This window comes from Bacillus rossius, chromosome 8 (genome assembly GCF_032445375.1).
Source record: "Bacillus rossius redtenbacheri isolate Brsri chromosome 8, Brsri_v3, whole genome shotgun sequence".
Classification (NCBI taxonomy): domain Eukaryota; kingdom Metazoa; phylum Arthropoda; class Insecta; order Phasmatodea; family Bacillidae; genus Bacillus; species Bacillus rossius.
In genome coordinates, this window is record NC_086336.1 from 68,339,477 (window position 1) to 68,360,906 (window position 21,430).

Genomic DNA, 21,430 nt, shown 5'->3' on the forward strand with positions numbered 1-21,430 from the left:
TATTGTTTACAGAAAGACACCAGGCTCTTCAAATTTCTAAAACAATTTTTCTTGGTAAAAAAAACAAGTGACTACATCGACAAGTTTGCCAAGGGCTCGGGTGAAAAGAAAGACACAGGTGCTAGATTGTTGATATAAATTTATTCTCCCCACGCGGATGAACAGGTGTGGCTCTAGCGCTTCCTGCGCAGCTGCAGGGAGTTCCTCCTGCGCCAGTTGGCGCGGCGCGAGCCGCCGACGGTCTGGCTGTAGCGGTGGCCCTTGCCCAGGCCGCGCGACTTGCGGCCGGCCGAGGTCTTGCCGCGCAGCTCCCGGTGCTTGTGCACCGCGTTGCAGATCCAGTTGGCCTTCGGGTCCCTCCTGATGGCCTGCACACGCGTTCCCTCCACTGCCATCCGCACACACCCTTCGGCGCGACGCCGGCTCATTGTCACGTTCCGCCCGAGCCGAGCGTGCAAGAACCGGCACAACCACCGTGCCAGAAAATCTTCTATCATATCAGACAGGTTAAGGTGGGCTTTTTCAAAGCAGCAATTTAAAAAAATTTGATTTGTTTGTCCAATTTCGTCATTTCAAATTAACAATTTATTGACATTGATTTGATTTCAGTTTATTTCTATAACTAATTGTTCGTAATTATATTTTAACTAATTATTCCAATTAAATTTGCAAAAACTGTAACTGATATATTATAAAATTAAAAAGTATGCAATTTTTCATCGATGTTGTCTTATGACATCACGTAAAATTAGTGTCCTTAACCCCACCCCCCTTTTTTTATAAAAAATACGATGCCTAGGCCTGTGCAGAAAATAATATGAACACCAAATTGTTCTCAAATACAAATTTTTAATTTGAATAGTAAGAATGAGAATTAAAATCCCACTAAAATAATTTGCGTATTACACTAGAGTCCCGTTATAGCGAGGTGTCACGGTTCCGGGTTTGATCCTCACTATAACCGTGTTCGCTATAACCAAATTGGACAGATTTTGGCCCCCAAAAAATAAAAATTAACCAAAAATACCATAAAAATTGTATTTAAACCTGTATAATTGGAAAATAACAGGTTATATTAACGAAATCTTAATATCTGTGAGCTGATGTGTGAATTCTCTTTAAAACGATACCCCACAAGTACGGATGCGATCACCAATTGCGTCAAAATAACCAGAATACTCTACCACGCCACTTAAGTATAGCATCTCAGGCCGCCAGCCCGCGGCCGACGCAGCATTGTCCTGCTATCTATTGTCGACGCGGGCTGTCTGCTGGCGGCCATGTTGGTTCGGGATGTTGCTAACAGGTGGTGCTAGTGTAGCGCGACGATTTAATTCCTTGCAAAAAAGCAGGAGTGCGGCAACGCACGTACGCCTCAAACGAAATAGTCGCTGGAAAACAGTTTTTAGAAAATAAATTCGGAATTAAACTCAAACCATCACCACCCCCTTCCTGGACAGATACCCCAACAACTGACCAAAACAAAAATTACAAGAAAACTGTCCTAGCGATTCGGAAATAAATACCGTAGTGCCTACTATTTGCCAGCTAGTAAAATAAATAACGTGACGTGTTTGTAAACGTGTCACGACTGAAATAATTCCAAACAAGTTTATAAATATTTGTGTATTATTAACGTGATCAATTAGCAACAAGTATAAAGACGGCTCTGACGTTTTTGGCCTAACATAGTTATAAACAATGTTATTATTCGTTAATGAAAATGTCCCAACAAATTAATTAAAAGCCTTTATATTTAAAAAAAAGTGTGCATTGTTATGTTTAATGGCGAAGCCAAGCGGAAGTTTGATAAAAGAAAGAAAGGATGTGATTCTATTTTTAAAGCCACGCACTTAGGTGGCGACTACGAGGCTGAAGAATGTGACAGGCGTCAACGGCAAGATGTCTAGTGGCGAGCGAGAGGGGTGGAGATAAAGCAGACAAATAACCAAGGCGCGCTTCAGGCGATCATGCCGCAAATTCCTCAAAAAGACCTCGTTATAGCCGTGTTCTCGCTATTACCGTGCTCGCTATAACGGGATTATCCTGTACTTAACAAACAAATACTCAAGTCAAAAGTTTCAGCCAGCTTCAATAATTATACATAAAAGTTAGCTGATATATTTAAATGTTGAAAATAAAGAAAAAAAATTATGCAGCTAATTTAAACTAAACAACCAAACTGCCATTTAAATTCCTATTAGCCTTTTTTCCACAGGATCTGTTTCTCTGCCTATTGATTCAAACCAATTCATGAAAACTCACCCTTTAAAACATAAAAAATGGATATTTACACTGCACAAACTACATATGTAATTCTCAGTGATATGAGAACACTGGTTAACTACAATACTCACGAATTAAGTTCAAATGTTTGTAAGCAAATGAATAGTCATTACTTGGAAGTGTTGGTATTTGAGGTTGTATAGAATAAAAGAATAAACTATTTTGTACATTTGAATATTCGCACAGGACTATCGATTTAATTTTAAAAGCCACAGCAAAGGTGTGTAAGGGTTGCTGAATAATTCTGGTAAGATAGAGAATTCTAAAAATTGTAATAAACAGCAGCAGCTATCGATTACAAAAGTTGGCAAGAAAAGTCTCTTAGAATTGTGTAAATTCAGTATCTTATTTAATAGCAAGAAGTAACGGCAGAATTTAGAAGCGAAATAAGTGCAAGAAAACACACACTCCACTCTCACCAACACACAGCGATCAAGAGCATGTACCTTATGGAAGATGTCAACCAGAATCACTTCGAAGTACTTGTAGGTGGAGTCCTGGGCCACCCAATAGGAGTTGAGCACACGCAGGCCCCCACAACGCCTGCCGACACGCTCCTGCACACAAACATGCCACCTCTCATCATTTCACTATACCAGTTTCAAAAAAAAAAGATAGAACTCTTGGCAAATTTCTACATAAATCTTGAATTTTTGCTAAAAAAAAAAATGATACCTATTAATTTTTTTGGGACAACTTCATTTTCAAAGCTTTACACCATTTGGGCAATAATTGTACTTTAAAATTAAATTTGATTTTTTGTGCATCAAACAAAATGTTATGATTTTAGGGTCATGTGGTTTGCAGTGGAAGTTAAAAACTTTTTGGAAGTGAAGATATTTTTTACCACTGCAAAGAAAGCTGCAGTGACCACAAACCTGAATACACTTTTATTAATGTTCTTACTATATTTTTATATTTGTTGTGTTAGTGGGGTCTAAACCCAATTTTCTGAAATCTGAATCTCAAAAGAGTACCTCGAATTCGTTCCTCAAATCCAAATATACGTCTTAAGGGTCAAAAATGAAATAATGTACAGGAAATAAAAAATTTATCTAATTCTTCTTCTTAGCACTTTTTGGTTGGAGAAGTTGTTAGCTACATTTTAAATGGAAAATTCATAATGATTTTACAATACATATTTTAATTGTCGCTAACCTATATTACATTTATAACTTAACCTTTAGATAAAATGATTAACTACTACTTGAAGTATCACAATGCCTATTTTCAATAGAAGGATTGGAAATCATGCCAGGAACTTAAGGAAAAAAAAGCGTGCAAGCTGCCTCAGACATCCAAGGAAGATAACACAATCACAGCTGTCATACATATAACAGTAAGTCATCATCGGCAGTGGCACATTGCTGAATAGGCAGAGAGTTGACATCTGCAATAGTATAAAATAAAACTAACATGCTAGCTTAGCTGTGGAAAATGTTTTAGGCATATTTTTAAAACACTTAAAAACTTGCAGATTTTTTTTCCCCAGCAATTCTTTTCTAGACATGCTTATTACAAATTATTTTAGTGTAAGTGCATCAAATGTAAGTCAAAATGAGACTGCATATGAGGTGAATTAAGTACTAAGGAATATTTTGGTTTCATATTTGTTAAATATTACCCCAAATTTTTTGAATAAAAACAAAAACATCAAAATCTCCTGTTCTGAAAAAAAAAAACATAAAAATTAAAACTACAAAACCTTGTTCTTAACAATTATATATTCTTCCTTCACCAAGTTGTTATTAATGGAGAATACATCACATTTCCTGTATGTGATGTAAATTTCATGACTTTCCCAAACCAATTACATTTTACCTGAATGTTCCAAGATTTTCTCGGACTTTCCAGAATGTGAGCAGCATTCATGTTTGCTTACATTTCCGCATGCTGTTTTGTGCTCATTAAGCAGCTGACGGTCAGACGCAGGCTGCCTCAGACATCCAAGGAAGATATGGCAATCAGAGCCGTCATACACACGACAAGTCATCACCGGCAGCACTGCGCGCGCAGGGAGGGAGGGAGGGAGGGAGGGAGCCAGGGAGCCTCACCTCCGCTATGGACTGCAGGTTCCGTGTGGGCTTCAGCTGGTTCACGCCGTGGCTCTTGGGCTTGCCGTAGGTCGCCCCCTTGGGCACGGGGCGCTTCCTGCCCCCACGGCGCACCCGGATGCGGTAGATCACGTACCCTGTGCACAACAGTACAGTAGTCCTATAGTCGCTTCCTCTGGGTATTAGGGAACATAACAACCAAAGTTAAAGGTTAAATAATTAATGATTTGATACAATGTATCATATAAAAATTAATAACTAATTTTTTTAAATTAAATCACCAAATCAATCGTTGCCACACAATTATTATCTTGAACGATGGAACACAAATTTATGTCAAAATATTTTGGTCGTCAAAGTTCAATTCACATTTGCTGCAAATTCAAAACCTCACCCGCTGCAAGCATCTTTTGTTGGAGAAAAATTTCAGAAACAATTTTTTTTAAATCGTTCCGAATACTTCAGGGGTACTGTCAACATTTTCCACTTTCACAAATTTTTAATTCCATTAGATTGTTTATATATCTGCCACGTAAAATTAAGGTTTCAAGAGTAAAAAGCATATTAAAAGGTCGTTAGTGCACAACGTTCAAAATACTGTAAGAAATTGCTCAAAGTTGGTTAGGACAAAGACATTAGGAATTTGAAAACACCGTTTCGCAGGATGATAAAACACACATATTGTTTGAGAATGACCGCTCCCGGTCCCACCGACCTTGCTTGGCGCGGTAGCCCAGGCGGCGCGCCTTGTCGGGGCGGGACGGCCGCGGCGCACGGTGCATCTTGGTGAGCTGGCGGTACTGCCAGCACCTGATGCGCAGCAGGAACCGCAGCACATCGCTCTGCTTCTTGCGGTACAGCTCCTGCACGTACTTGTAGGCCCCCATGCTCAACTAGGGGCTCACCTGCCGCAACACACCACCACACCACCGCATTACCACTTACCATCAAACATCCGCCCAGATGGGTAAATATGTAGTTTGGCGGTATTCACGAAAAAAAATGTTAAAAATCCAACAATACTTTAATTATATGCTCTTTCACTTCCTCTTTTCATTAAACCCGGCGGAGATAAGAAATTCCAAATACTTGAGGAGATATAGCCGTTCTTTATTTTGCATACAAGACTTGTGTTTATCATTCGACCGCCGCCATTTTTTTATTTTTCCGTGTGTTCGTGAATGCCTAATTAATAATTAAAATGGTCGATTACGTCAGCTCAGCTACATTATAAATATTTTAAAACTAAACAAACCATTAAAATTAATTCACATTATTTTAAATGCCCACTTTTTTTAAAGGTTGTTATTTACTTTACAGTGTGTTAAAATATCTACATCAAATATGTACATGTTCTTATGTATAAAAAACCACAATATCTGGAATTCAATTGAAACAAAGCATGGTGACAGCCGCTTCAATGCTAACAAATGTGAATTACAAATGGTAACTTCTCAGAAATTAGTAGAATTTAAGAAACGCTGGTTACAGGGTGGCCACTACATTTGTGATAAAAAAATTCCAGGTTTTTTCCAGGTTTTTCCAGGTATTTTCAAGATTTTCCAGGTTTTGCAATATATATACAAAATGACATGTTTTTATTTATGTAATATATTATACAAAGCACACATTTTAAAACATGGAACTGTATAGTACTAAATATAAAACAAAAATGCACAAAATGTGATACATACCCAACTAAAAAACAGGTGGCAGTTTACTAAATATATATTTGCCACATAACTTTAACCTTTTTTGTGTTTAAAATTTCTTCGTCTATGAGAGCGGTCTGTTTTAAGGCATCACTCATTATTTTGACTCTTTTTGCCTTGGTTCTGTTCTGTTTTTTTTTTGAACTAAATATATTTGGTATATTTTGTGTGTATTAAACAGGGCACAACACTGGCCGGTGGTGGTTGTTTTCATTCAAAACGTGGCTAAAGAACTTGCATGGATCAAGCTGAAAACATCAGGCTATACGTGTAAGTTATAAGGAATCTTATTAGTGTCATGAATTGAGATATGTTTTTCGAGTAGATATACACATCCACCTACCGGATGCTCGCCCGCGTCTTGTTTTAACTGTCGCAGCGATGTTTATTTTGACAGCTCAAGCAATTATCTTTTCCCGTGAGTTGATAGAAAAAGGTCGCTTCACACAGCATAAAAAAAGGAGCTACGCCACTTATTCCCCACGCAGGAAACACACTGGCTGCTGTCTGTCATCCCCCGCATTTCCCCCTTCATTTCTTCTAACATTCCACGTCCCGCCTCTCGCGCGAGCAATAACGAAGCGATGTAGCAGTTGCACCACGCATTGGGTCGTGTTTATGCTTTGCTGGTGACAGCAGGAGGTCCAACATGCTTTTATTCGGTATATATGATCTTTCATTGCGTTTTTTTTTTATATATTTTTTTCTGTTTTTCACATTTTGGTCAAAATTTCCAATTTTTTTATGGTTCCCGAGAATGTACTCGTAAAATCACTGCTTCGTTAAATCCGGTGTTCGTGAAATCGGGGTTCTGGTGTACATAATAATTATATGTTTAGTATTATTATTTTACAAATTGTAAGTGAACATAGCATTACCGACGTTAAAGGTAAGTTAATGCGAAAGGTTTATCGGCCGGCCTCAACACGCTGAGAATATTTATAAAAAAACGTGTTGTGTCGTTAGTTACTGGACATATTTGACAGTTTATTGATAAGCGATGGATTACAAGACGTCGTAGTTTATAACACCGCTAAACCGTTGGAAGCTACTAGTATAAATTAAAGTACTAATAAAACTTTGTTACAGGAAGTGTGGGCTTCATCCTGAGCAGGTTGAGTGGAAACAAAATTCTGTAACTTGCAGGTTTCTTGATTGGTTAACTTATTTATAACTCTATTGTAATTCTTAGATTTGGCATGGCTTGTAAATGCTCCCCTACCCATTGTATCGATCTTGAAACTTTTATTGCATATCTTGCAACTCGCACAAGTTCTGTCTTTCGCATCCTCAGTAGCCCATGGAACCTCAAGACTCATAACGACAGGAATACCTAGTAGACATTGCCGCAATAGCTTCCTAACAAACTGCACAGCGTAAGACTAAAACCGCTCGAAGACTTGTACTGAACAGAACAAATTAGAACAACACCCCGTGTTGCACGCCGTAGTGCGGTTCATATTCCCCCTCCCCCTCCGCCACTTAGTGACGTATTGCGTCTATGAGGAAAGAAGAAACATGACACGCCTGGGAACACTACAGTCGCTGCCAACATGACACTGTACAGATTTGCCGCGTGATTATAAGACGCCGCGATGTACATCTTATATAAGTTGTGCGCATTTACACCGCAGCATTTGCCCAGGAAAGAAATAAAATTCCAGACAGTTTCCCGGTTTTACCCGGGCCCTTTCAAATTCCCGACATATTCCCGGTTTTTCCCGTTTTGGTGGCCACCCTGTGGTTACAGGGTAAATGCAGGAACGTCTTTAGTGTACAAAAAGGATATTTTAGAATTTTATTTACGAAGAAGCCGCGACACAAGAAAATTACTGAAAAGCTGCTAAACTTGAAATTTACTAGATGTTTTAAAGTTTATAATATTTTCCATTGTAGTTAGCTAGGTGATAGCGGCATGTGTAGGTAAATAACAAAAGCAGGTCAGTCAAGCTCAAATCACTGTACGGATATTACTATCAATTCCAAATTTAATAACCACTTCACAACACAAAAATATGAATTTGTTTATACAAACAATATATATGTAGCGCAAAATAAATTATATGAAACTATTTAAACAAATAAAATTAGTAAATAAAACTGTAATGGCACTAGATTGTTGGGTCTGCTTACATGTTATGCTGACCAAATGTCAACAAGCGTAAAATGTCAACATTATTAAGTTAAACATGACTACAATAACTATTTAGCACATCAATACAAAGATTTTTAACAACTTTTGTAACTAGTCATTCGTTCAGAAATGTGAGGTTATAAACAATACACGTTACCATATGACCACCGACCACAAGCACACAGGGCGTAAATTCATTAGTCAGTAAATTTATTGACATTATGGAGTTAATATTTCAGACTTTCATTAACAGGAATAATTGTAATAAGGCTTTTACATCAACACAAAACACGACTACTTAAATTAAAATTATTTGAAGTTAAGACGGTCTAACTCACACAACTAGCATCTCTTATAGCATTCCGACAAGTACAAGAATATTTTCAAATATTACACTAAATAAATTAACAATGCAATAACCAGGATGATTAAAGATTTCAATTCCATTCACAGAACAAACTCACCTTTTCCAAATTCACATTACAAAAGTTGACACCAAAAGAGCATCATGACCCGGAAACATTTAGTACCAACATAAACTAAAAACTATTTTAGATTAAAAAAACCCTTTAATAATGTCGATTTTATTATAAATATAAAACTTAAATAATGTAATATGAAATAAACAAACTAGCAAACACTTAAAATATAATTACACGAATTAAAAACATTATGCATCCTTTAAATATTTTACAACAATTTTATGAGGTTTAACGAAACAAAGTACAATGTATTCCAAAAATTAATTATTATAAAGATTCGGTATATCAATTGTAAGTAGTGACGCCGACCGCCAATGCTCCTCTATGTCGCATAGACCGCTATGCCTCATCAACGTCTCCTAGAAGCGTGTGCACCGAACGCGCCCGTGCGCGCAGCTAAGTGTAGTGCGTGCGTCGAGGCGATCGCCGTGCAACGAGTGCTGCGCCGGCGGAAGGATCCGGCCGGGTGTGGCATATCCTTCCGCCGCACTACAACAAATTGTTATAATTATGTTTTTCCACAGGATTTTATTAAACATTATTTTTCATTAATTAATAATTCAGTCTTTGCAAAACCATGTTTCACCGTGCGATTTGTCCCGAACCTGGCCGGTTCAGTTTCCCGCGAAATTCACACGTTTCCGCGGGAGGGCTGGCGGGGGAGGGGGGTCGCGCGCGGCGACACCGTCAGTGTCCTTCGAGAGCTCAACCAGGCCGGCAGCCTGCGCGCAACGCTGAACCTTCAACCTTTGCATTCACCGACATGTAGTTTTCCATAGTGTTATTTCTTTTCAACCTTTTGTACAGTTCCGCGGTCGGCCTGAATTTACCATGAGGTACTTAACTTAATTCAATCAGTGCTCCGAGATGAGTGTTCCACATCATACGTAAGTACTGTGGGGAGAGTATGTGGTTTTACGTCGGCGCTTCACGCCCAACCTAGCCTACAGGCTACTTAGTTTTGGCCCGCACGGGGCAGCCAGCAGGCGACACGTGCCATCAAACTTAATAACGATTCAGTCCCTGGGACACACCTAGACACCACGTAGAGTCACCGGAGACACGGGCCTACGTGCTGCTAGCCCACTTTATCAAGTGTAATATGTTAGTGGAATAGTTGTTCGCCTAAGTTTAATTCGTCATGTCAGGGCTTATGTATCACCGTCGTACGGCAGTGCGCCACCAAACTTAATAACGATTCAGCCCCTGGGACACACCTAGACACCACGTAGAGTCACCGGAGACACGGGCCTACGTGTTGCTAGCCCAGTTTATCCAGAGCTAGGTATTAGTGTAGTGTATTGTGCTTCAAAATATCGTGTGCCATGTCAGAGTGTCTTTTGTAACTTTCGCGTCACGTATACGAGTCTGCCCCTCACGCGCATAACAATCGTGAGCCGCCACTGAGGAAGTGAGCTGCGCGTGTGACTAGTCGCGTCGGGCAAACCGTTACGGCCAGAACGGGCAGCACCATGTATTGGGCTGTGCTGTATTAAATTCACCAACTATCTGAAGAAGTTTTGTGTTATTATTCAGGCGTCCCGAGTGGCCTCAACAGCTCGGGGGGCCCTACTGCGTTGACCCATACCTCTAGCCACAAGGCCGAACCTTCCCTGAGAACACGAACCTAACAAAATCGTGTCTAAATAATCAGAGGTAGCTGGGACGGCGTCAGTAGGTAATGAAATAAAAGGTAATAAATCAAAATATTTTGGAACCAGAAAAAAGTTTAATATATTCATTGCCTGCAAATATACTTTTCTGTTAACAAAGTAAACAAAATAACGCCGACCGCCAATGCTCCTTTAGACAGTAGTGCGACCACAGAGAATCGCGACGATATTCGTAGACTGAGCCACAGAGATCCTGCATGAGAATGTTTGGGTGGGACAGTAGGTACAGAGTCTGTCCCGGGGTAACTGCTATGCTACACAAGCCATAATTATAAATATAAACACTAATTATTGATTGCGGATTCCTCCACAGGATGACTGCAATACTATATAAACCGATTACAAGTAAAAAAATGCTAATCCCAAAATGCGGATCTTGTCGCAGGATGGCTGTTACACTACATGACCCTAATCCCAAATACAAAATACTAGCCACTAAGGAAAGTATTCCAAAACAGTAGGGTAAGGTAGTGAATAAGCTCTACCTTGTTGGGATTCAACTGTAACCCAACTTGCAGACCTTATTCCAGAACGTGTCCAAACCCAATCACAGTTAGGCAACGAAAAGTCAACCATTTTAATAAACTGTGCCATGTAAATGGCTAGAAAAATTATTTAAACAGACTTATGATCTACATAATGCCATTGACAGCACAATATGGTGCCATCACCCGGGTTTTTGTGGTCGCAACCCGGGGAGGACCTAGTGTGTAGTGAGTTGTTTCTATGCCGAATTTACCAGGTGGGCGCCAGGCTAGCCCGTGTGTCTAGCCGTTGTTTAAGACATGGGGTGGTAGAGCAGGGTGTTAACTAGGTCCGTAGGCTGTGAGTTGGTTTGCAACACACCATATGCGGAGGGTCGGTTGAAGTGATTACTGGTTTGAGTGAAATAATTGACGGCAAGATCCGATTGGTGGATTATATTACGCTCTGTGCGTGTCACTTAATTTTGCGATGCCGCAAACACTGTTTACAAAGTACACAATTATATCCGACATGTTGCACTAACACTTTACACTGACACGTTAATTAAAATAAAGTACAAGGCAGAGTACCTACTCTGCTAACGCTAATTGTCTACGCTCCCTAGCAGCATTTATATGATGTGTCTCGGCTGGAGTCGGCAAGCCCCGTAAATTATAATTAAATTGACACTTCACGTGTTTGCTAATTACTAAACTTTGTGACCAGCAGGCGTTTGCGCGGTTGTATTAGCAAAAGTTCTGTGGTCTGGAGTCGGCCAGGTCCGTTATGCTGTTACTCGCGTGGTGACATGAACGTGTCACGGGAGTGAAATGAAAAGCGGCCGGGTTAAGCCCTGCACCGTAAATGGTCTAGAGACTCGCGGAGGGTGACTGAAAAGGGTTTTGAAGAATTAAATAATTACCAGTATGACGATCAGTGAGACAATGGTGATGACACCCCGCGGGACGAACACGTCCGTCCTAGACCGCGAGCCGCGAAGAACTGCCAGGGGAACATGGCGCCAAGGAGGGAGTCATTGTTTCCTCGCGCCAAAATCTCGAATTTACAGTTATACAATATTAACTGGAAAATGTACGTGCTAATTACATGTCACTCTTGTTTTAATTAGTTTTAAAGCTACTCTCAACTGGTTCTGTGTCTATTGAATTTTTTGATCACACAATTAGCCGATAAAACATTCAAAAGTGGAGCTCAAGTTCGCGACTGTTCGCTTATCATTCCAACACCCACCTCACTGCATATTTTATAATTAATTACGACTATGATGCACTCACGCGGTTTTCCGCTATAATTAAGGCCAAAGGCTGCACGGGAAAGAATTTGTGTTAGAGAATTGGGATGCCCTCAAGGGGCCAACACATACACACTAAGACACACCATTCCCGGCACTTAACTTTGGGTAATTATACCTGATGAGTTAAATGGGGCTTAATTTTCTAGCGTCCTTGCTAGGTGAGTACGTTTAAGTTACAGAGCGGTAGGGCTACTTGCGGGAGGGTGCTTCATTTGACTCGTGTTGGTTCGGCGAGGGGTGTGTTCCACCAGCGGGGGCCAATACTGGCGGGTGGAGGCCGGGCTTTGTGGCCTTCGGCAGAACGACGTCAATCGCCACTGGAATAACACTTCTTGAGGTAATTCAATGCTTTAACTTGAATATGGTAGGAGAATGGGAGATGTGCTATTTACAAGAGCCAGAGGAATACTAAACCAGCAGTGCCAGCACCGAATCCAATGAGTTTAAGCAGACAGCACCCAAGTCCCAATACACACAGGGAATCATTACTCAGGCAGAACATGCTATTCAGAGATCTAGTTATGGGACATGTTCTAAGCCCGTAGTCACACTTTGTCAGTAATTACCAATAACTACTGCATCAGGCTATCATAGTGAAACCTGCTGGAAAACAACTGTGACGTCGTCCGACCGAAAGCCACCCTAAAGCCCGACCTGCAACCGCCAGTATCCGACCCAGCTAACGGAACGCGCCCCTAGCCATGGCCCACCCGAGTCAGACGAGCGCCGCGGAACTTAGGTATTATCAACGCCCTTAACTTAATCGGCAGAGACAAACCGAGTCACGTACACAGTAAATTCAACACACTTTAAAGAATACGCCACTTTAAATTAACAACACCGTGCAACGTAGGAGTGCCCGGGTCACTCACGTGTAGTTTTTTAATAAAACTGTGAGTGCTCCCCTTGCAGCCTTCAGCCTGATTTCAATAGTGTAATATGTGACTCAATTAAAACCGCCCCAAATTAGCATTTATCACTCGCCACTGGAGCAGTCATCAAGCGACGAACAGTCTCCAGTGTGACTGATAATTCAAACTTATATTATACAAACTTCTTACATGTCATTTCTAATATATATATATATATATATATATATATATATATATATATATATATATATATATATATATATATATATATATATATATATATATAGATGACGTCGTCCGGGCCTGCGGCCCCTTTGAGCCCGATATGTCACCGCCCAAACACCACCATCTGTTCAAACCTCCCGCTTGTGCGTGCATGTGTTGCTAGCCCGGCAAGAGGGCGCTTAGATGCAGTGCGCCGCACCCCTAATATATATTAATAAATATTGTAATCCTTTTCGCCCCAAAATAGTGTCACGATGGCTATGTATGTGTCTTTTATTTAACTAATTCATGATATTTTGTTATTTAATAAGTGCAAGCACGAACAAGGACGCTCCCTAGCGGGCGACGGAGGAACTAGCATGCAACTTCATTTAAACCATTTTTATTCATATAAGAAATTATTACAGACGGTCTGGGCATGGATGTAATGTACTCATTTTTGTAAAAGGATTTATGTATTTTTCAATAGTAACCCGGGGCACGCCTTAGCTAAGTTGTAACGGTAATATTGTGTTCGGCGCGAAGGGCGCCATGTTGCCTCCCGCAAGCCCTGGTCTCTGCCCAGTCTCTTTCTCCAGCCGGCCGAGGGCGGACGTGTCTGAACCTCGAGGCGACCACGTGCGTGGTTAGCCTCCTCACCTAATCTGATTCGTGCCTAGAGCGTTTTATAGCTGTATCAACGGAGGATCGTGTAAGGACGTGTATCGTGAGTAAATAAAAACCAATTAACTTAGTCACGTGTTTTGTGTTCGGGGGGCCACGTGGGTTCTTAACCTGGTCAGCGGCGTGTGGGACGCCCTAAGGTCCCACTGCGATAATTAGCAGCGTGCCCGACGCTCAGAGCTGGCTTAGTTAGGGACAGGTGCTGCGTAAAAAATCAGGAGGGCTAATATCTCGCCGCACACGGGCCACGTAACGCCCTGAGTTAGAGTTTTCCAGCCGGGTCCACGTGCCCATTCACGTAGTGGCGCCCATTAATTTCCACCGATATTCCAACCTCAACACCGGTACGCCCTCAGAGTTAATTATTAAGTTTTATTGTGTGAATTTAGAGCCACTTACATTTTGTTATTAATATAATTTTTTACGAATAACGGAACTTTAGAAACTCTGGCGCGACAGGAAGCTCACCCCTCCCCTCGCGCCAGGGCCAGACGCCAGTACAGCGCGACTCGCGGACCGGGACAGACGCACATCCCACGGGAAGCCATCATCTCTTTGTCTTCACTGAACTTCCTTCTGGTAACTATTGTCCAGCCTCGAAACCTTTTTTAATCACTCCCCGTGTGCGCCCGGTCCTTTTTCCGGTGTAGGGCCCATCCCAGCCGCGTAAATATCACACTCCCCGCACAACACATTACGCGGGGCAGTGCAGCATACGGCGACTAAAATCAAACTCTCTCTCCCTCAACCTCGACTGGCGTGAGGACTTAAGTTTAGTGATGGTGCGTCAGAGTGCCCAGTGTATAATGATAGTGTACTTTATGTAGGGAAATCGTGTGAATGTAAATGCAAGTGTAATTACTACGTAATTAAACGTCCACTCCGCACACTCCGTGTGCGATGTGTAAACAATAGTGAAAAACAGTGTACGTTATTTGCAAACCCCCCCCCCCTACCAAATCCAAGTAGGGATCAGCATCCTACGCAGTGGCGAGGCGTGAGGTTTACATGAGGGATAGCAACAACTCCGTTCACCCCAAAACACAGGGGACGGGGAGGGGGGGGGGGGGGTCCGGGGGCCCTCCCCCGGGAAAATATGGATTTAAAGGTACAAAAGGGTGCTATTTAAGTAGTTTTCTTAACTGAACATTGACTATTCCACAGGTAGAAAAATTGACATTTTTTTTAAAATTATAAACTATTTTTGAAAAATAATAATGTTTGGCATACATTATTCTGATAATAAAATACCGACTCTACATTATTTATATACTAAGTGGGAGTGTAGTATCATCGATATCTGGTACAAAATATATAAACAGACAACACATGGCAAAGTAAGTACTTAAAATAAAGAGAAGCAGCTCATAAAAATGTACTAGAATAGTAAAAATTAAATGTTGGTATTTTTGTACCAACACAAAATAAACTATCTTCATACGTGATCATAAACTCTGTTAACTGGTACGTGGTTATTCACAGTCACTCCAGCGAGATTGCAACTCTCGAGATAGGATCCCGTATCCGCCACCCGCGGGACGCGGTCGGTAGCAGTTGGCACTGCTAGGCCGCCTCCCGTACGCCCACAAATCCCCCACGCACTGCCAGCCTTTGGTTACCCAATAGGGCCCAGGGAACTCCCAGCCAACAGCCCGCGAGAGAGATGCGCGCGCCCTGAGAGACGACCGCCGACTGAAACGCCACCTCGCCACCAGCCCTGCCGAACTTTAGCAGACATAGCCGAAGCAGTCGGCGGAAGAATTCCACCGTCTGCTTCGGCCATGTTCGCTTGAGTTCGGCAAGAAAGCGCTACCTTCGTAGCTTCTACCACGTGTTTTTACAGCCAATCCCCTCCTCGAACCTTTGTACCATGCCACCCCCCTTCCGAAAGGAAACTACTGCGGCAGCCTTCCTGCTGAAAGCGGTCCTACCAGCGCTTCTAAACCTAGCAACGCTTCTAAAACAGCATGTTTTGTGTGTCGACGAGTTCTTTTCTTATAACGCACAGCGCACAGTATTGGGTCCCAAGAATATAATGTAAAAATTACGTACACCTAACTGCACGAGCCAAAGTAAAATACTATTCTGAATAAAATATTTATTTAAAAAATACATTGTCTGCAAACTGCCTGGGCAAGCACTGCTTGCCTTGCTTGCCCTGACGAGACGCCACTGATCCTATGCTGTGTAGGGCCAGTGATACAGCAGGGATCAGGGATCCCTAACATCACGACCACCGTCACCGTTCCTAGTGGCTAACCACCGCGTTAGCCTGGCGCCCTCCCGGACACGTTTCCCCGTAAGAAAACAGCTTTCCCGCTAGGAACACCGCCAAGTCTCGAACACGAGAACACGGGCGACGGCAACTGTGTCAAACCACCAACCTCAAAATGCTTCACAGAGATGACCTCTGAACGATCCTATTCCTAGGGACAGAGCAGATAACCACCAAAGACTTTCAGCATGACCGCCCGAGATGCGAGGCATTGCTTACCCCATTCTATAGGCTTTTCTAGCCAGAGAAAGTCCCAGCAGAGGAAGTCAGACAAGAAGAAAATACCGACCACAACTAATATGTGCTCAGGACTTCACCTCTCACCACAGGTGACGAACCCAGCCTCACAGGTTCAGCTTCAGTAAACCTTTTCACTGGACATGCAATTGTCGAACTTTACTAATTTAAAACAGTGTAATAGACGCAATTCACATAAATGAATAGTTTAACCAGATTTTAAAATTTAAATTTTGCAAGTGGTTTTTAATGTTATTGCTTAGAGTGCTTTGTTTTGGTTATGTTGTGTGTTCAGGGAAGAAGTTCTCTTACACATCTGCCTTGAGGCAGGAAGAGCACACATCCCTTAGCGGGCACGGTAATGCAGATATTGAAAAGCTAAAAACTGGGATTTCTCAGAAACTAGTACGAATTTATTAAGGCTGTTTTCAGGGTAAGTATAGGTATGCCTCTAGTGTTTGAAAATGGTATTTTCGTATATTTTATTTTTACTTTGCATAAAAGCCATGACATAATATATTTACCGAAATACACTTTCTGTGGTTAAGTTCAAGTGCAGATTTGCTGGACTTCAGTTCTTAGAAAATAACTAATGTAATAAAGAAAAACCTGGTTGCATAATATTTTCAGGACAGAGTCCAACTCTCTGTAATTATGGACATGCAAGTCCAGCTGCCTCCAGCATTTTCTGTTTGCAAGGAATCTGCACAGTCAAGGGACAGGAGTTTAGTCAGCATTACTTACTGAATCATGTCATACATAAACTGGATTGCATCAAGGTGTTAATTTTATTCACTGTTTGAGACCACTGTGTATTGGCGTGTAGTGGTATCAATGGACAACGGGATGAGAAACAACAATGAAGATTTAGGAGTGACTGTAAAGGATACTTATTCTCTGACAATAAACGTTTACTGGGTTGTCACAGAAGAGCTCCATGTGTTTTATGAGGTAAGTAGTTCATTCCTGGTACACATGCAGTACGCTATGCTGTGGAAGGGAATGTGCATGTGTAATATAAATTAGGCCACCTTTCCACCTGTACCCAGAGAATGGGGGTCAGGCTTCTGACCGGATAATCACTGGATGCTCGACAAGCCACTCCTTAGTAAATAGATGGTGCCCACAAATTAAGCCACACCTAGTCAGTAGAAATTTTTTTTTTTAAATCCAAATAGAGCAAATGTTTGTTACTGCCAAAAAATTTAACAGTACAAATGACTAGTGATTATACTGTGCATGTATACATGTAATTCGTTTTGTCAGCAAGAATTACTGGAGAAATGTAGCGCAAAGATTATTCATTTGTTGGTTTATATTTTCCTAGAATGAAAAAACAGTTTATAGCACTAACGAAAAATTTATACTTGTGATTACTTTTAACAAATGTAAATAGGTCATACAGTAATTATCTTTGAAATGATTATTACACTTTTCTTTAATGAAACAAAGAAAATACCTTGTTAATTTATAAAATACAAACTGAAACCAGTGGACAGTGCCAATGTTCCACACAAGACAGACCTATGGCGAGCAATGAAAATCTCCCAATCCAAAAGACCAATTGCGGCAAATCTTTTGGACGAGACCGCCCGGCGCTTTGGTCGATACTTCTCCCCACGTGGCTTCATTTCAGCTGAACTCATGCTAACTTATGTGTTCCGATGTGCACCGCCAGGTTACTTTTTCGATTGAATGATTTACCACAGTGGCTACAGCTGAAGGGGCGCTCCGAAGTGTGAGATCGCATGTGACGGTTGAGCTGACCCTCGATGGTAAACGACTTGCTGCACTGCGAACAGCAGAAAGGCCGCTCTCCTGCGTGAGTCAGTTTGTGTTCAGCAAGTTCACTTTTCTGGTTAAATGCCTTATTGCAAAAATTGCAAGTGAAAGTACTCTCCCCTGCATGAGTGCTGTAATGGGCCACAAGCTTAGTTTTTTGCACGAATGATTCGTCGCACAATGTGCACTTGAACGGACGATCCTGTGAGTGAGTCTTGTAGTGTTCAACTAGCTTATGTTTTTGTTTGAATGACTTACTACACAGTTCACAGCTGAATGGATGCACACCAGAATGAGTCTTGTTATGTGCAGAAAGATCGCTCCTTCGCTCAAATGATTCATCACATGAATTGCAGTTGAAAAGAAGCACACCTGAGTGAGTCTTGTAGTGAACCAGTAGACTACTTTTCTTGTGGAATGTCTTACTGCACAGTTTGCAGCTGAAGGGGTGCCTAACAGAGTGAGTCCTACTATGTGCGGTCAGAGCTGTTTTTTGGTGGAACAATTCACCACAATGTTTGCACCTGAAGGGTTGCTTAACAGAGTGAGTCCTACTATGTGCCACCAGAGCAGTTTTTCTGTGGAACAATTCACCACATTGTTTGCATGTGAAATTCTGGGTTTCTTTGCATGCAAGGCTGTTGTCTGCCTCATTCAAGTGAGCAGACTTATCACCAGTTGATGATTCCTTCTGCTTTTGAAAGCCACTATTACACACTAAATTGATCTTCACCACAAATTGTTCTTCACAATCATCAGAAGTGTCTGAATCACTGTGACCATACGACGATGTGCACGTCATATATTTTTGTATTTGTTCTCCTGCACGTGACATGTAGTTAACTTCGTGAAGCAAACTTGAAGCTTCGTGATTCGCTCTTGCAGTCTTTGTTGCATCAGCAGCATCAGCCAAAACCACCTCCACAAAGAATTACACTCAACACACCTCAGACACTGTGACATGAAATACTTTCATGCTGAAAGATTCTGGCAAAAACAAAAATTGTTCCTCCAGCAAGATTACTGCAATCCTGTAATAAAAAAAATCATAGTGCATCAATTCATTAGTAGATATAATTTTTTATTAAAATTTCAGTTATTTGTTTTGACTGAAATTTTAAAATAATGCTTGTTTACTATGTCAAGAAACCAGAATTAATTATGTCATAATACCAAACATTTTTCAACTTCCAGTTCTTTCAAGCAGTTGCATTCTATTGAAGCTAATTCAAACAATTTGCATGGCAAAACAAACATAATGGAACAGTTAAACATGCTTACAAAAAGTACAAACAACTTTTTTCAAAGCGCTGCACAAAACAGAGGGTTTTTATTTATTTACTTTTCACCAAAATAGCATAAATGGTTAAGTTATAAAAAATGTTTGTGCTTAATTGAACCATTCTTAGAGATACTGAACATAATCCAAAATGATGTAGGTAACGTTGTAAAATAAGCTTATGTTATAATGCCACACATTAACATAATTTTATACCAAATGTAAACTTTCCACAACAAAAGACAGAAGCGTGTATTTATCAGCATTTGTGAAACCTTTAACAAATTGTAAACTGCCAACATTAGGTGCATTGCGATACATACTACTGTGTTAAACACACTTGATTTTACCACCGCTGAATAACAACGTACAATTCACTTTCCACTCAAATACTTTTCAAACATTTACTTTCTTCGTGATTAAGATAACCACTTTCTTTGTGGATTTTAACCAATAAAATCAATTAAATGCCTAGTGGTGTTATTGATCTTGTCAAAAATTTAATATATTCTAAAACACAATAAACAACGGTGCACAAGTGAACTGCCCCATGAGTAATGAAAAGAAACAAATATAAATTAGACTTATTAAAATAAACATACATTTTAGAAGTAAAGAACACTTATGTTACATGGTAAAACTTCAATAAAACTATTAACTACTCTATAAACAGGAAAGGTAACAGTCCTCAAACTTGTCAAACCTTTATTCTTATTAAAAAAAACAACATAAACATTTCCAATAATACTCTTAAACTTTTACCTTAATAAACATCACTCTAAAATATTCTTTATGGTACTTGTACGAATTATCTCTCATTTTTATAGAGTAGACTTTAAATTGAACCTACAGAATTCTAAACTCTAATTAAATTTAATAACAAGCATACTGAAATCAGTTTGGTATATTTAAATTACTTTAGCTGCATTTGTTATATAACTATGCTGATGAGTACTGATAAAACTATCCCATGACTGGTCTCACCCGGTCATCCGCCCTCTAGCAGGCAGATGTCGAAACGGAGCATTGTTCCCTTTCAACGATGTATACAAGGCATATGTTTATTGCACAAACCTTTTGACGTTATATACAAGGTGTACATTGTTTGCATACACCTTTCGACGTTTGTATGACGGAGTATTTTGTTTGCATACAACTTACGACAATGTCTGAAGGAGTAAGTTTTTATTTTTATATATATAATATGCAAGAGGACATAAAAACATTAATTTACTGTAAGCTGTGTAAACCTTTTAAATATCCTTAGTGCTTAGTTTTCGCCATATGGCACCTTGTGTATATAAGTTGTTTACAAAAACCATATGTGTAACTCAGCAGTGTTACTTCATCAGACCAGAAAATGTGATATTTTGGGAATTGTTGCTGTATAACACCAACCATAATTGTTGAACATTGAAGAAACTTAGATTAATAGATGGTGCATTGATTATTTCTTTAAAATTTTTAAGGGCTATCCAATAAAAGGCATACCTATTTAGATTTCATTACATTAAAAAATTTCTATATATTTGTTTTCTATATAATTGTGAATAGAATAAATATAGGAAGGCACTTTACTACTCAAAATGTGCAGTTTAATATTTTTGTAAAGTTCTCTCTAAGCTAGGAAATGGTGTTATAGTACTGAACTGAAAAAAGATCTGGTGAGAATTTTAATTATGATTATGTACACTGCTTATATCTCGGGCAGATAATGAAGTGAGTTTAGTTGTGCCCTTACAGTCTGCCATATTATTTATACCAATGCTGTCTTAGTCAAATTTGTATATTGATGCTCACCTATTACTAAAAACCTACGGCCGGTAAACTAATTTTTAAGATATAAAAACATTAAATGCTTACATTTTCGTCATCATTTACGTCACATAACAGCAATACTGCACGCATAGAGTAAATAAAGTACGCAAAGAGTACGTTGCACGGGTTGCACGTGATTAACCGCGCAACCATATCAC

The 21,430-nt window shown here is 40.3% G+C and overlaps 2 protein-coding genes across 6 annotated transcripts; both read right to left on the reverse strand.

The window, feature by feature from the left end:
* Positions 1–122: 122 nt before the first annotated feature.
* On the reverse strand, positions 123–8,720 carry LOC134535202 (large ribosomal subunit protein eL15). Of its 2 annotated transcripts, none has more exons than XM_063374228.1 (5): positions 8,651–8,720; positions 5,056–5,245; positions 4,341–4,477; positions 2,733–2,843; positions 123–368 (listed from the first exon to the last, which is right to left on the reverse strand). In XM_063374228.1, the coding sequence occupies exons 2-5, from the start codon at positions 5,225–5,227 to the stop codon at positions 174–176; spliced, it is 615 nt and encodes a 204-aa protein (XP_063230298.1). In that variant the 5' UTR covers positions 5,228–5,245; positions 8,651–8,720; the 3' UTR covers positions 123–173. The 2 variants fall into 2 exon arrangements, with proteins under 2 accessions (XP_063230298.1, XP_063230299.1); XM_063374229.1 differs by having other exon boundaries at positions 8,525–8,670.
* A 9,013-nt stretch (positions 8,721–17,733) lies between these two features.
* LOC134535203 (zinc finger protein 567-like) lies at positions 17,734–21,430 on the reverse strand. 4 transcript variants are annotated; one of them, XR_010075588.1, is made up of 2 exons: positions 21,318–21,430; positions 17,734–19,206 (listed from the first exon to the last, which is right to left on the reverse strand). XR_010075588.1 is itself a non-coding variant. In XM_063374231.1 (2 exons), the coding sequence occupies exon 2, from the start codon at positions 19,008–19,010 to the stop codon at positions 18,036–18,038; it is 975 nt and encodes a 324-aa protein (XP_063230301.1). In that variant the 5' UTR covers positions 19,011–19,094; positions 21,255–21,409; the 3' UTR covers positions 17,734–18,035. The 4 variants fall into 4 exon arrangements, 2 of the variants coding, with proteins under 2 accessions (XP_063230301.1, XP_063230300.1); XR_010075587.1 differs by having other exon boundaries at positions 21,255–21,409; XM_063374231.1 differs by having other exon boundaries at positions 17,734–19,094; positions 21,255–21,409.

Bases quoted from the DNA above. Each gene is read 5' to 3' on its own strand.
- LOC134535203 (XM_063374230.1), bottom strand. From the start codon at position 21,362: ATGCGTGCAGTATTGCTGTTATGTGACGTAAATGATGACGAAAAT. The intron at 19,095-21,317 runs GTAAGCATTTAA...TTCTTTGTGGAG, and splicing joins ACGTAAATGATGACGAAAAT to GTGGTTTTGGCTGATGCTGC.
- LOC134535202 (XM_063374228.1), bottom strand. From the start codon at position 5,227: ATGGGGGCCTACAAGTACGTGCAGGAGCTGTACCGCAAGAAGCAGAGC. The intron at 2,844-4,340 runs GTGAGGCTCCCT...GTTTGTGTGCAG, and splicing joins ACCTGCAGTCCATAGCGGAG to GAGCGTGTCGGCAGGCGTTG. The intron at 369-2,732 runs GTACATGCTCTT...ACGCGTGTGCAG, and splicing joins TGGTTGACATCTTCCATAAG to GCCATCAGGAGGGACCCGAA.